The following is a 15,364-nucleotide window of genomic DNA, read 5'->3' as shown; positions in this document are numbered from 1 at the left end:
CTGCACATTCTGTGAGGTTCACCCTCCCGGCAGAGTCACTGAAGACAAAATGGTGCATAAGCAAATGTGGTGAAGAAAGCAGATGGCATTCAGCTATCAAAAGACAGAACATCTAGGGTCTTAAAGGCTTGAAGTTAAACAAGAGGCCATCTAGCAGAGAAGCAACAAGCCCACATGGAAAAAGCACACTAGCTTGTGCAATCATGATATGTTGACAGAATTGGGTAACAGGCATAAGAAGACCCAAAACAAACAAACAAGCAAACAAAAAACATATTGTTCAGAACGAGGGGGGTTGGAACAGAGACAATGGGACATCCCCACACAGAAGTATCACAAGGAAAGGATGAGTCCACCAGGGCACAGTGTAGCACCAAAGAAACACACAATATTCCTCTGGTTCCTTGAGGCTTCCTCACCCCCCACTATCATGACCACAGTCCTGCCTTTCACTGCAGGCTAAATCAGAGCATGTACACAGATACAGATAAGAGATAAGAGCTCACAACAAAGGGAATCCAGGAACAGGAATGGGAGTAGCCATACCAGCAGGATAGTGGGAAGGTAGAAGAGGGGAGGAAAGGGGAAACCGATTGCAATGATTGACCCTTAATCCCCCTACCCGGGCCCAACCCCCATGGGGAACGAAAAACAGAAACCATGGGGCAAAGAGATAGCAGTCCGTGTAAGATATTAAAATAATAATTTATAATTTATGAAGGGGTCATGAGGTGTGGGGAGGGAGGGAAAAATGAGCTGATACCAAGGGCTCAAATAGAAAGTAAAAGTTTAGAAAATAATGATGGTAACATATGTACAAATCTGCTTGATACAATTGATGTATGGATTGTTAAGAGCTGTGAGAGCCCCCCCAAAAATGATCTTTTAAAAAATGATCTTTTAATAAATATATATGAAAGAAATGAATCTTCCAAAATAAATTTTCTAAAAAGAATTATTTGGACCCAGTAGAAAGTCAAATTAACCAAATAATCCAATGATGCAAATATATCTACTTATACCTTTTCATATCGTGCATTAGATTTTTATTTACTTGTTCAGTGTAGTTTTTTTACTTTTTATTTTATTGGCTCAAGTAATTGTTCCAAACATTTTAGATATGCACACAAATATGGTAAAATATATCGACTTGCTATCTCTCTTTAATTTTTTTTCCAATTTTCATTTAATTTTACTAGAGCCTGAATCTACATGGAAACAGCTTGAGTAAACTGAGAGAACTCTCCAAGTTAACGGGCCTTCGGAAACTGAATATCAGTTTTAATGAATTTACTTGTTTAGATGATGTGTATCACTTGGTAAGAAATATCCTTTTAAACGTAGGTGTTTAAGTAATATAAAATTATTACTATGTAATGGATAAATGCTTGTCGTAATTATAGCCACGTGTACGCTACTTTACAAGCCCAAATCAGGACCAGAGCCTGTAATGTTTCTTTAAAATAGATTCCTGTTCTTTTTGCAGACAACAGATATATTTCTGTGGGGGGCATATCATATTACTTTAAAATAAAAGTAAACTTGCCTCTTCAAAACTAAAGTCACGCGTGCTGCTCTTTAAGTGTCTTTTGAAGGGTCATTCCATCAGTTTCTTCCGTGTGCCACTCTTCTTCGCTGACACCTTCTTCAGTTCTTGCTGTGCCACTTTATAACTAATGTTGCCATCTCTTCCTATCTGTTCATCAACTAGGTGGTTGTTTCTTTCTCTCTTCTTATCCTTTCTACTGGAACATCACACGCAAACATCTTATTTGACTCGTATTTGGCTTCTCGTACACCACAGGAACAAATACAGTGGTGCACATGTGTACGTGGACGTGCATCTTTCTGACGTTCATTGCCCTTGCTTTGGAGCTTATTACACAAGCATTACATATGTGGTTTCAGAAGGATGACCTGCCACCATCCCCTGTGTCCACGGGTCCCAGGCCATTCGTTTCCCTTTTACAATATGTCTGTCGTCACTCTCAGTTCTTACTCTCTCTGCTCCCTCTCCTTCCAGTCACACCAAAGCCCTTGCGTTTGCTTCTTCTCCCGTTGTGGTGGTGTCTGATACTTGTCTGCCACCCTAAGTTTCTAGGATTCAAGCTTCCATGTCCCTGTGGGCAGGCCTAAGCTCTTTTGAGGAAACAGAATTTCAGATTGACTGGGTTTAGTATGCAGCGGAAGAGGGAAAAGAGCTTGTTAGAGATCACAGAACTGTATGTAGATGGTTGGCATTTTTTCCCTAACAATTTTCTAGCAGTTCAAAGGCCTATTACAGTCATTATACATTTTCTTTGCCATGAATTTAAGGAGTCAAAGTCATGCAAGGGGGTTGGATAGTGATTGAACTCATCATGTGTTTTGCAATGTGACTTCGTTGTTCTCTTTTAATGGAAAATTAGTTTGCATCATCAGAACTTACTTAATGTGGGGTTACTAACCATCTCCATTTTATAGATAAGACCACTGGGTAGATTGTAGACCCTAGTGGCACCTGCAGATTTGAAGCTTGGCAAAGGTGACTAGAGATTGAGCTCCCAAACACCAAGTACCTGATATATAAATGTGTCCCTAAAATTGACTAGAACGATGTCAGAGCAAGTAGATGGAAATGTTTGCGTATTTTTCTCATAAAATAAAAGACAGACACAGAAAGTTACATATGACATTTTACTGAATTATTATAAAGTGAATGTTCTTGTAACTAGCACCCAGATCAAGAAATAGAACCTTGCCACCTACTGCAAAAGTCATCCTTTGCCTACATTTCATGGTTCCATTACCCAAATATGCACCTTAACACAGTACTTTGATGCTGTATCTTAAAAAAAATTTATTTTATCTTTGAAATCTTTTTCAATTTCTAGATCCCCTCTCTATCACCTCTCATTCTCATTGCCATTGAATTGATTGTGACTCACAGCGAACTTATAAGATACCATAGAACTGCCTCTGTGAGTTTCCAGGACTGTAACTCTTCACCAGAGCAGGGAAGCCTTGTCTTTCTCCCATGGAGCTGACCTTGCAGCTGACAGCCATCCTTTATTTGTAGAAGCATGGTCTGGACCCTACTTATTTGCATGCTTAAAATTCAACCCTCTCTCTATCCTCCTTATTTCCTGAAAATAGTCAGCTGAATCCTGAATTGGAGTCAGACTCAGATTTAAACGCTCTGGTAAAATGAAGGAGCTGATTATGTGGGTGGGCTGCTAGCTGTGTTGTCAGCAGTTTGGTAAAATCTAAACAAGGTGCCCACATTAGGTAAATCAAAATATATCTAGCTGCCACTTGAACTCCTAGGAAAAGGAAATGTCTGAGAAAAATGAATAGGAATCAATATTTCCCTGTGAAAACAGTCCCACCAGTTCGATCAGAGTTGATCAGGGAAATAAGTGTGTAATACTTTTCATAGATTTATATTTTTCAAAGAAAAACTATTAATTTTTTCCTGTTAGTTAGAGACAGATAGTTAATATTTAGAAAATGGATAATTACCCCTAAGAAAAGTTGAAAGACGTGGGTTGGAATCTTAGTAAATTGGTCAGTACTGTAATTTAAGGAAACTGGGTGATGAAGTGGGCAATGCACCGAGCTGTAATCCCGAGGTCAGCAGTTTGAATCCCTGAGCCCACCAGCCAGAGAAAGATAAGCTGTCTTGCTCCTGTAAATACTTTGTTTCATATACCCAATGGCACAGTTTTACTCTGTCTCATAGGATGGTTATGAATTGGAATTGACTGGATGGCAGTGAGCTTCGTTTTTTTGGACTGTAACTGAAGAGAAGTTTAAACTTACACAGAGGAAATATTAAACTAGAGAACCGTGCTGTGAAACTGAAAATAGTGTTAAGTGAATATTTACTGGGTGCACGGAGTTTGTTTTTACATATTGGGGATACATAAGTGAAGATCCCACCCCTTTTTAAAAAAAAAGACAATTTTCTTTTTATGATACACAATTCCCAAATGACTACCTTTAGTCCAATGCCCCAATCTTAGCTGTTCTTTCTAAGCAACAGGACTATATAGGCTGGTTTTCCTTTTATTTACTACATTTCCAACAAAGACCATGTGTTACTTTTACTAAAAACCTTGTATCTCTGAAACAGAAAATTATAGAATTAATGAGCTTACTTTCTACCCTTGAAGATGAACCTTTTTTACACAAAGCTATGGTTCTAAAGGTATAAACCAGGATACTAAATATTAAGAATTGAGTTCCTTGTTTGTTGAAGATTAATTATCTTGCCAATTTCTCTATACCTTCTGTTTTATATAAAAATCTTTTGTATCTGTGTTATAAGGGTGAGGGAGAATGCAAAGAAAAACAATGAAAATAAGATAACCTTGAGCTTTTTAGTTACCTAAGTTGTTATCATTTTTAACAGTGTTAACTACTGTGTATGTTTTCTGAAAGGGTTGCCCAAAAAGCATGTAAAATACTTGGTGAAAAGAACAGTGTAAAAATACATCACCCGTCTTTTAGCATCACTCTTGTTGGTGTGTTTCAGCATAACCTGGAATACTTGGATGCGAGCCATAACCATGTGATAACCCTGGAGGGGTTCAGAGGGCTGATGAAACTGAAGTACTTAGACCTGAGCTGGAATCAACTGAAGAAATCTGGTGATGATATAAATACGTTATGCAAGCAAACTACAAGCCTCCTCACTCTTGATATTCATCATAATCCATGGCAAAAGGTATATAGTAGATAAATTTATATTTGAAAAACCAGATCGTTTCTTTCTTTTTTATTAAATACTTTATTGGGGGTTCTTACATCTCTTAGCAAAATCCATACATTCAGCTAATGTGTCAAACACATTTGCACATATGCCACCAGCACCATTTTCAAAGCATTCTCTTCCCACTTGAGCCCCTGATATCAGCTCCCCGTTTCTTCCAACCTCCTTCCCTGCCCTCCCTCCCTCACAAATACTTGATAAGTTACAGATTATTCTTTTCATATCTTACATTGCCCCACACCCACTTTTCTGTTGTTCGTTAGAGTTGATCCTTGTGATGGATTCCCCCTTTCTCCCCCACCCCACCCTCCCCTAATCCTCCTGGATCTCTACTCTCATTTTCCAGAAATCGAGACGCCATCTTTGTTTTCCTAGAATTTTTAGCTCTTTCATAAGTGAAATTCAGTATAGTGATCACATCAATCAACTATTACTATTATAAGAGGTTATGCTTTCATGGCATATTTTTGTAAACACTCTAATATTTTGAAAGCACTATGGCTTTAAAAATATTTAATGTTATTGCCACTTACAAACCTCCCAGAAGTTTATATATATTATGTGTTATATATGCTTGAACTTTACTGAGCATAAGAACTAAGAAAATAACATAATGTAGTGAGAGTGGCATACTATTAAGAGGGAAACAACATTTGGTTTATAATATGTGTAAATGTAAAAATGTAAAATATTGTAGTTTGCATTATTTCATCTGTACTTTAAATCCAAAGGATTTGTGGTGGTACATTGGGTTAAGCATTGACCTGCTAACCACAGGTCATCAGTTCAAACCCATCAGTCACTGCTGGAGAGAAAGATGAGTCTGTCTGTACAGATTCACCGGCTTGGGAACCCTAAGGAGCACTTAGGGCTAAGATGAGTCTAAATCAATTCAATGGCAGTAGGTGTTTGGTTGATCCAAAAGCCATCCTCCCTCAGAAATCTGAAATATAAATGTCTTACAGATTCTGTTCTAAAATGGATTTTTTATTAATCACTGTTTATTCTCTTCATAAAATATGTAGGCTAGTGCGAAATAATTTCACTATAATTCAGGTGATTTCCAAGTATTTCCAATAAACTTCAAGTTTATGGTCTCCAGAATCTTCCTTTTCCTACTTTTAAAAGAATTATATAAGACTATATTCAGTATTTTTTAAAGGGACTAAATCATGATTGGGTCTATTAAATTGATAATATTACTATGTATTTTTTTCAACACAAATATTTCTATATTTATTTAATTAAAGCAAAGTAATTTATTTTCTAGTGATAGCAAGGTTTACCTTTCATATATTTTATGTTTCTCTCATTTTAAATTTCTAACATTTATTGTATATGTTTTATAGATGCACAAACACACATACATACATATTTAATACTGTGAAAAATGTTTGAAATTTAAAGATAAACATCTAGCCCTGTACTCCTTACTTGGAAAATGCTGTTTTATTCGAGTTCTTTGAGAACGAAAATGTGATATTATTATATTTATATTGTGCTTCATCTTTTTTGTGCAGCATAATTGTAGAATAATTTTTCTTTTGCCAAAACAGACTCCCAGGATAAATACCATATACATGTACCGTGTTTCCCCGAAAATAAACCCTACCCACAAAATAAGCCGTAGCAGAATTTCTAAGCGTTTGCGCAATATAAGCCATCTCCCGAAAATAAGACATAGCGATAAGCGTGGCTCTGCAGCTGTCTCCTAGGGGACCGGAGAGGTGCAGGCAGCCCCATCCACGAGGCCGGCTCCCTGTCAGGTTCCAGAGGCTCTGTGCGCGCTGCAAGTGGAGGCACAGAGGGACACATGGACAGTGAAAGCAGGACGCTTTGCTCTAGGTGTTGTGTGTCCTCAGGCGGAAGAAGGAAAGCGGTGACTGCCTTTGACTCGGCACTGTGGGTCGGTGTTCCAGAAGAAGATGACTTAACTGTGTGTGAATAAATGTAGATTATTGTACCATACTTAATAAAAAATAAGACATCCCCTGAAAATAAGCCATAGCGTGTCTTCTTGAGGAAAGATCAGTATAAGCCAGTGTCTTGTTTTCAGGGAAACACGGTAGCTATCTCCTTGTTGTCAAAGTGGTTGTCAAGAGCTCAGGATCCCTATGGATGAGTCCCACATGAGCTGACCAGTTTCCTGCTGACCGAGATAAATAGTATCGCCAGGGGTTGTGCTTTCAACAGTTTCTATCAAAGACACACTTTGAAACAACTTGTGAGAGTCCCTCCTTCCAACTTCCCACTGGAACAGATTAGTTTTAAAATATATTCAATTTCAGCTGTTATTTTAAATATCAACTTCAGCCTTTATTTCTGGATATTTACAATAAATGAGATGCAATATTTTGAATTATGTATAAAGGAATGAAGAAGCACTTCTATTCCATGAATGCCATACTGTAGGTACCATTTTATAAAAATGAATTTTTCACTGTTTTTCCCAAGCCAGCCACATTGAGGCTGAGTGTTGTTGGCAGATTAAAGACTCTTACTCATTTAGATGGAATCCCTATTTCTGAAGAAGAATCATCTGCAGCTATGAAATTTATTTCTGGAACAAAGATTACTCAGGTTGGATTTTATTGTTTAGCATTTCTTGTACTGTTTGTAACATCAACAGAATATTTCCCATACCCTCTTCTGTTTTAAGATTCCATATGCCCTCTTAGCATGTGTAGCAAAGATGTAAAGATAACAACTGGTACAACCACTTTGGAAAATAATTTGACATTATCTAGCAAAGCAACTCAGCCATTTTCCCACACATATTAGCCCACATGTCTTTCCCAGGGAACATGTTTAATATAAAGCACTGCGATCAACCCTGTGTCCATTGACAGGGAAATTGCTAAGTGAATACTCTCCGTCAGTCAGAGGCCTGGCGGGGGAGTAGGTTATGCCCTGGGCTGCTAGGCACAGGCAGTTTGAAACCGCAGCAGGAGGAAGATGGGACGTTCTACTACCATAATGATTTATAGAGGGGTCCTCAAACTTTTTAACCAGGGGCCAGTTCACTATCCCTCAGACCCGTTGGAGGGCCTGACTATAGTTTTTTTAAAAAAACTATGAACAAATTCCTATGCACACTGCACATATCTTATTTTGAAGTAAAAAAGCAAACAGGGAAAAAACACCCGGCAGGCCGGATAAGTGTCCTCAGCGGGCGGCCTACGGGCCTTGGTTTGAGGACGCCTGGCTTACAGCCTCAGAAACCCACAGGGTCAGTTCAACTCTTGTCTTACAGAGTTGCTATGAATTGAAATCCACTTGATGCTGGTTGAGTTTGGTTTTGGGTGATTTTTCCCCCATTTCATTATGGTGGTCTAGAACCAGGCCTTGGTTCTAGATTTTATTTAAAAAAATCATTTTGTTGGGGGCTCATGCAACAATTGTCACAAACTCTTATCACAATGATACATATATCCATTGTGTCAAGCATATTTGTACATTTGTTGCCATCATTTTCAAAACATTTTCTTTTTTCAGCCCTTGGTATCAGCTTCTCAATTTTTCCTCTACCTCCTCCACTCTCCCTCCCTCATGAACTCTTAATAATTTATACATTATTATTTTTTATGTCTTAAACTGACTGATGTCTCCCTTCACACACTTTTCTGTTGTCCTTCCCCCTGGGAAGGGGTTATATATATAGATCATTGTGATCGGTTCCCCCTTTCTACCTTCACCTTCCTCTTCCCCTCCCGGTATCACTACTCTCAATATTGGTACTGAGGGGTTTATCTGTCCTGGATTCCCTGTGTTTCCACTTCTTATCTGTACCCGTGTACGCGCTCTGGTCAAACCAGTCATGTTAGTGGGGGGAGGAAGAATTAAAGAACTAGAGGAAAATTGTATGTTTCAATGGTGATATACTGCACCCTGACTGGCTTGTCTCCTCCCCGTGACCCATCTGTAAGGGGATGTCCAATTGTCTATAGATGGGCTTTGGGTCTCCACTCCATACTCCCCCTCATTCACAATGATATGATTTTTTTTGTTCTGAGTCTTTGATGCCTGATACCTGATCCTATTGACACCGCATGATCACATAGGCTGGTGTGCTTCTTCCATGTGGACTTTGTTGCTTCTCAGCTACATGGCCATTTGTTTATCTTCAAGCCTTTAAGACCCCAGACACTGTATCTTTTGATAGCCTGGCATCATCAGTTTTCTTCACCATATTTGCTTATGTACCCACTTAGTCTTCAGTGATCATATCAGGGAAGGTGAGCATCATGGAATGCCAGGCTATTAGAACAAAGTGTTCTTGTGTTGTCCATCTGCTACCTTTATACTAAACCTATAAATATATGTACATAGATGTATTTCCCTATTGTCATATATAAATATATTTACATATGCACATGCTAATATTTAGACCTCTATAAATGTCCTTTGTCTACTAGTTCTTCCTATCATGTTCAACCTTCATTTGTGTTTCAGTAATTCCTCTCAGTTACACTGCCCTCAATCAAGCCCTACCAGGCATCCTACACCCTCCTCACTATCGATTTAAGATCATTTGTTGTTCCCTTGTCCCTGGGTTTGTTAACACTCACTTCCTTTCCCCCGCCTCCTTTCTCCTGTGTACCCCTCGTAACAGTAGGTTCTGTTGTTTTCTCCTCCGGATTGTTTATCCCACCTATCTTATCTAGATAGACATGTAGAGACAATAATAAGCACAAAAACAAGACAGCAAAACAAAGCAAGAAAAGAAAACAAAACAACAAATAAAACTAATGACAAAAAAAGAAAAGCCTATAAATAGTTCCAAGTTTGTTTGTTGACCATTAGGAGTGCTTTCAGTGAGTCTGATGGGGTGCCATGCCCTGGCCCAAAGTCTAATTTTGGTATTCCCTGGGAACTTGATTGCTTTGCTCCCCTTGCTGTTCTGTTGCACGTCCTTATTGTTTCACCCCGGTGTATTGGGGTCAGATTGGGCACGATTCCCGCACTGCGTCTCCAGTGTTGTCCCCTGTAGGGCTACGGGTCAGAGAGGGATGTCGTGGCTCGTAGTGGGGCCGAGCCTATGGTCCTCTCTGTGCATTGGCTGCTCTGAGCAGGAATATCGTCCTCCGGGCTCGGAGGGCCAGGAGGTTCTCCACTCTCTCTTCCTCCCCCTTTATCTGCTCCCATGTGCTCTGATCAGGCATGCCCCTCTCCCTGAACTATAGCTTCAGTGCTGTCCTCTGAAGGGAATTCTGGGGGGGTGGTTTTAGTTTTATACATCCATAAAATATTATTCAATTTATGTAAGATCCAAGTGTGGCAGGACTAAATGATATGAGAGGCCTTCCAAAGATTTGTAGAGAAATGGAATTTTTCCACTTTTAAATCTCCATGTATTTTCTATGGACTTAAACATAGATTTTAAGACTGTGAAGAAGAGAAAAGGACTGATCAACACAAAATTTCAGAGAGAGATCAATTCTGAGAGGAAGGAGATGAAAAATATTAGGTTAAGTGCACAGGGAGCTTCCAGGGGATTACTGATAATCTAGTTCTGCCTTTGTTTATAGGTGAGTATATGAGTATTTGGCATTCTATTAGTCTTTTTTGCAATATTATAGCATTATTTTAGATGGTTCAGCATTCACTAAAACAAAAAGTGAAATGTTGAAATTTTAAAAATCATTTGGATGTAATGCTTTATATATAAATAAACATGTATGTTTTGTTTTCTTTACTAATTGTGTTTTTATTGATTTATTTCTGTTAGTTATCTCTTTTACGACATTCTAGTACAAAAGAGGAGAGGCCTCGGGTGCTCAGCACATGGCCTTTTGCCAAAATACTGACCCAGATTTCAAAGTCAGGACCGTATTCACATCTGAATGGAAACTGGCACTTGAAGGTAAAGGCTAATTCTATCGAACCTAATTTAAGAGCTTAACTTCAGTTGGTTTTTAATCAGCTTTGATCTTGTCTTATAAGAGGGCAGAGATAACTAGACAGCCAGAAAGCAGAAGTTGCTGTTAAGTGCCCTTGAGTTGGCTCCAACGCAGCGGACCCTCTGGACAGGAGCTCAAAGCACTGGTCCTGCACTGTCCTCACAACTGCTGTTCTTGTGGAGTTCATTGGTGCAGCCACTGTGCCAGTTCATCTTCCTTAAGGGTCTCCTACTTTGTCCACTGACTTCTCTTTTACCAAGCATGATGGCTTCTAGCAGGTCTCTCCCGATCCCATGTCTAAGAATGTGAGATGAAGTGACAGCACCCTAACTTCTAAGGAGAATTCTGCCTGCACCTCCTTCAAAACAGCTTGGTTTGTTCTTCTGCAGTCCACAGTGCTTTTAAGATTCTTCACCAGCACCATAACTCAAATATATCAATTCTTCTTTGGTCTCTCTTATTAATAGTCCAGCTTTCACATTCATGCGAGGTGATTGAAAATATCATGGCTTAGGTCAGTCTCACCTCGAAGTGATAGCTTTGCTTTTAAAATTTTTTTTATTCTTGAACAACTTTTTAAAAATCATTTTATTAGGGACTCATATAACTCTTATCACAATCCATACATACATCAATTGTGTCAAGCACATTTGTACATTCACTGCCCTCATCATTCTCAAAACATTTGCTCTCCACTTAAGCCCCTGGCATCAGATCCTCATTTTTACCCCTCCCTTCCCTCTCCCCCTTCCTTCATGAACCCTTGAAAATTTATAAATTATTATTTTGTCATATCTTTCCCTATCCGATGTCTCCCTTCACCCACTTTTCTGGACAACTTTACTTTTTAACTCTTTAAATAGATCGTGTGCAACAGTCTCTTGACTGCTGTTTCTGTAAGCATTGATTATGGCTCCAAATAAAATGAAATCCTTGATGACTTCAAACTTTTCCATTTATCTTGATGTTGTCTATTGGCCCAGTTGTGAGGATTTTTTGTTTTCTTTACATTGAGTTATAATCCATACTGAAGGCTGCAACCTTCATCAGCAAGAGCTTCAAGTTCTCTTCCCTTTCAGTAGGCAGGGTTGTTAGCAAGCCTTCCTCCAATCTGTTGCCTTATTCTTACAGTACAGTTTCTCATATTATTTGCTCAGTGTGACGATTGAATAACTATCATGAAAGGACACAACCCTGACACACACCTGTCCTGACCTTGAACCACGCAGTGTCCCCTTGTTCTGTTTGAATGATGGGCCCTTGATCTATGTATAAGTTCCCCACAGGAGCACAATTAAAGTGTTATAGAATTCCCATTCTTTATAATATCATTTATAGTTTGTAATAATCAAATCGTCCAATGCCCTTGAAGAATAAAAAAATTCAAATAAACATCTTTTTAGTTTTCTCTGATTTCAGCCACGATCCAGCTGATGTCATGTCAGTGATGTTCCTCATGCCGCATCCACTTCTGAATTCAACTTGAATTTCTGGCAACTCTCTGTTGATGTACTGCTAAAACTTTGTGAATTGTGTCCAGCAATTTTACTTCCGTGGTATATTGATGATATTGTGGGATAATTCCCACGTTCACTGGGTCATCTTTTTTGGAATGGCCACAAATATGGATTGTTGTCACCTGGTTGGCCAGACAGCTGTTCTGGAAATTTCTTAATGTAATGCTTTCACTGCTTCCTCACCTTGTTGGGCTATTTCACTGGTATTATGTCAATTCCTGGAGACTTATTTTGCTAATGTCTTCAGGGCAGCATGGACTTCTTTCTTCTTTACCTTTGTCTCTTGAGCATTTGCTACCTCTTGAAAGAACTGTCAACTAGTTCTTTTTGGTCCCGTGACTCTGCCTGCTTCTTCCATGATTCTTTCATGCTTTGTGCATCATTCAATATTTTGCGCATAAACTTCTTTAATATTACAATTCAAGCCCTGAACGCTTTCTTCAGCTCTTTCAGCTTGAGATGTCCTGCGTGTGCTCTTCCTTTTTGGTTTTCTAATTCCAGGTCTGTGTACATTTCATTATAATGCTCTATTCTGTCTTTTCAAGCTGCCTTTTGAAATTTTCTGCTCAGCTCTTTTACTTCATCATTTATTCCAATCAATTTAGCTATTCTTCATTCAAGAGCAAGTTTTAGAGTCTTTTGACTTCCACTTTGGTCTTTTCCTTTTTCCTACCTTCTAAATAATCTTCAAACATGACTTTGTTATTGTCAACCAACAACACAACAGGTCTTCAATCATTAGTGTTTAATATGCTAAATCTGCCCTTGAGGTGATCTTTAAATTCAAGAAGGATATACTCAAGGTCCTGGAAGACCTTGAGTCTTCTAATTAAATCTCTAATTAAAATAGAGGTCAACTAGTGAATAGTTATGTTCTAGGAACAAGGCCTGTTATGTGGTCACCCTATAATTGGAGATTTAGGGTGATTGCATGATAAAACTGAAGGCTATGGCTTGACAATAGGCCATAAAATGGAAGCAAACTTTAAAGGTTCATGGCCAGAGACCAAGTCTGAGAGGCCCTGTTATATGAATCGGGAATCCTGGCAAGCAGATAAGGAAAGTGGCCAGAGCTTGCCAAGGAGAGAAACTGGGGTAAGAAAAGATGACCTTTGACAATGGCAGCTATTCATTACACTATTTTCATTACAGAAGATAGAAATCCAACTGGGTGCAGACCCAATAAAAGCTTAGTTGATCCCATGAGAGTTCAAGAAGGAGCTTGGCCTTTGAAATGTGTCCCCAGTAGTACTAAGAATGCCAAGTCTTTGTATCCCTCCATTACCGGATGTGGGCCGCCTTGGAAAGGAGTTGTGATGTTTGATGAGGCAGCTCTTCAGCAGAGATAATCCCTAGAGGGCTGAGAGCTGAAGGCTCCCTGCTGACAGCCTCCGAGAACTGGAACAAGTTCTGTCCTGCAAGGGATGTGACATATAAATACCTCTGGGTCGCTGTAGGTCAGCATTGACTCGATGACAGTGAGTGAGTAAGTTGTAATTATAGGCTTGTTAAATTTCATATTTTGTAAACTAAGAAGTGTACAATATTCTTAATTGCTAAATGAATTGCTTACTTATCACATTTGAATTGTTCCATTAGCTTTTTTTTATCTTATGACATTTTTTGTATTTGCTGGTTAGATTCAGGAGTAACTTATAATATACATGATTCTACAGATAACTGCCCTAAATTTAGATGGGCAGCATCTCTTTGAAATCACAAATTTAGAGAAACTGGTAAATCTGAAATGGGCATCGTTCAGTAACAATAATCTCACTAAAATGGAAGGCTTGGAATCCTGTATCAATTTGGAAGAGCTTACACTTGATGGAAACTGTATCTCAAAGATAGAAGGTATGGCATGTGGAAATTTTAAGTCTTAGAGTATGAATGTCTAAATAATAACAAGCTGAAAAGTAACAAAATTGAAAACATAATTTCTGAAGAGAAAGATCTTTAAGGAAGTTTCAAAAGTTTGGGGCAGAGTATTTTTAAGACCTATTGGGTTGAGTGGGCGGGAGAAAGGGGTGGACAGTGACTGCCAGCGCCATAGAGTTAGTTCCTTCATAGGGTTTCCAAGACTGTAACTCTTTACAGGAGCAGTCTCCTCTTTCCCTCCAGAGGGGCTGGTGGGTTTATCCTGCTGACCTTGAGATGACCAGCGCAATGCACAATCCACAGCACCACCAGGGAGCCGTGGTCAGTGAACTTGCATGCACAATGAGAGCTTTGATTTACTGAGTAAGCAGTTGTGTAGTCATGGTGGTGAAATTTCTCATTTGTTATCCTTTGAAAGCATAATGGAAAGGATATTCAATGTTTCCTACATACTACGTTTTCTTATTACCCGGGGAAGAAAAGAAATTGCTTAAAAATTAAATGTGTGTAATGGGACTTTATCCAAAAGAGAATATACTTTTGAAAAAGAAGAAAATGCAATAATGGTTCACGCTCTAGAATCTTTAAGCCATTTTTACTTTGAAGGAAAAAAAGAATAGTAAAATGATGAGTAGATTTTTGTCTAAATTAACCCTTCAGTGCTCTTTTCTTGAATTTGCTTGCTTTCCTAGGTATTTCAAAGCTGAATAAATTAACCCGCTTAAGCATTAATAATAATCTTCTCACTGGTTTGGAGAAGCATACATTTGATAACCTGCTTCATCTGCATTCCCTTTCTCTTGAGAACAACAGAATCACTTCATTAAGTGGTTTACAAAAAGCTTTCACTCTAATTGAATTATACATAAGCAATAACTACATTGCTCTCAACCAGGAGATCTACAATTTAAAGGTAATTATTTGAGAGAGTTATTTTGAGGGGGGAATGTTGTTCAATGTATATATATTTTATACTATAGAAGTAATGCATAGTCCCTGTCATAGAACTTGGAAAATATAACGGAAATAAAAATCAAGGGTAACAAGGTTTATGAAAATGTCTTTACATTCAACTTACAAATATAGAGAAAACAAAGGAGGGAGGAGGAAGTTAGACAGAAATATGTATAACAATAGCCTGCTAGGATAATATTTTTAATACACAAATAAAATAATCCAAGTTCTGTTCTTTATAACTAGTACCTTCCTCACTACTTTTAAGAATTCCCCAAGCTGGTTGTGGAGGAAGACTCTCTAACCTTCTCCTATCTGGAAGGCAGGTCTTAGCTATCTGTAACTGCTTGGGTCTACTTGGT

The 15,364-nt window shown here is 38.6% G+C and overlaps 2 protein-coding genes across 4 annotated transcripts in view; one reads left to right on the top strand and one right to left on the bottom strand.

Annotated features, from left to right (window-relative positions):
- Positions 1-15,364, bottom strand: part of RTN1 (reticulon 1) — a 412,417-nt gene that overhangs the window by 328,557 nt on the left and 68,496 nt on the right. The window lies entirely within an intron of this gene.
- LRRC9 (leucine rich repeat containing 9) overlaps positions 1-15,364 on the top strand; it is a 134,180-nt gene that overhangs the window by 72,007 nt on the left and 46,809 nt on the right. The window contains exons 17-22 of the mRNA XM_075531829.1: positions 1,200-1,319; positions 4,517-4,708; positions 7,208-7,333; positions 10,482-10,616; positions 13,847-14,024; positions 14,741-14,961. Of these exons, the coding sequence (XP_075387944.1) occupies positions 1,200-1,319; positions 4,517-4,708; positions 7,208-7,333; positions 10,482-10,616; positions 13,847-14,024; positions 14,741-14,961 (972 nt within the window). The remainder of the gene's footprint in view (positions 1-1,199; positions 1,320-4,516; positions 4,709-7,207; positions 7,334-10,481; positions 10,617-13,846; positions 14,025-14,740; positions 14,962-15,364) is intronic.

The sequence above is a fragment of the Tenrec ecaudatus genome, chromosome 14 (genome assembly GCF_050624435.1).
Source record: "Tenrec ecaudatus isolate mTenEca1 chromosome 14, mTenEca1.hap1, whole genome shotgun sequence".
Taxonomy (NCBI): domain Eukaryota; kingdom Metazoa; phylum Chordata; class Mammalia; order Afrosoricida; family Tenrecidae; genus Tenrec; species Tenrec ecaudatus.
This window is presented reverse-complemented; position numbering and strand designations above follow the sequence as displayed.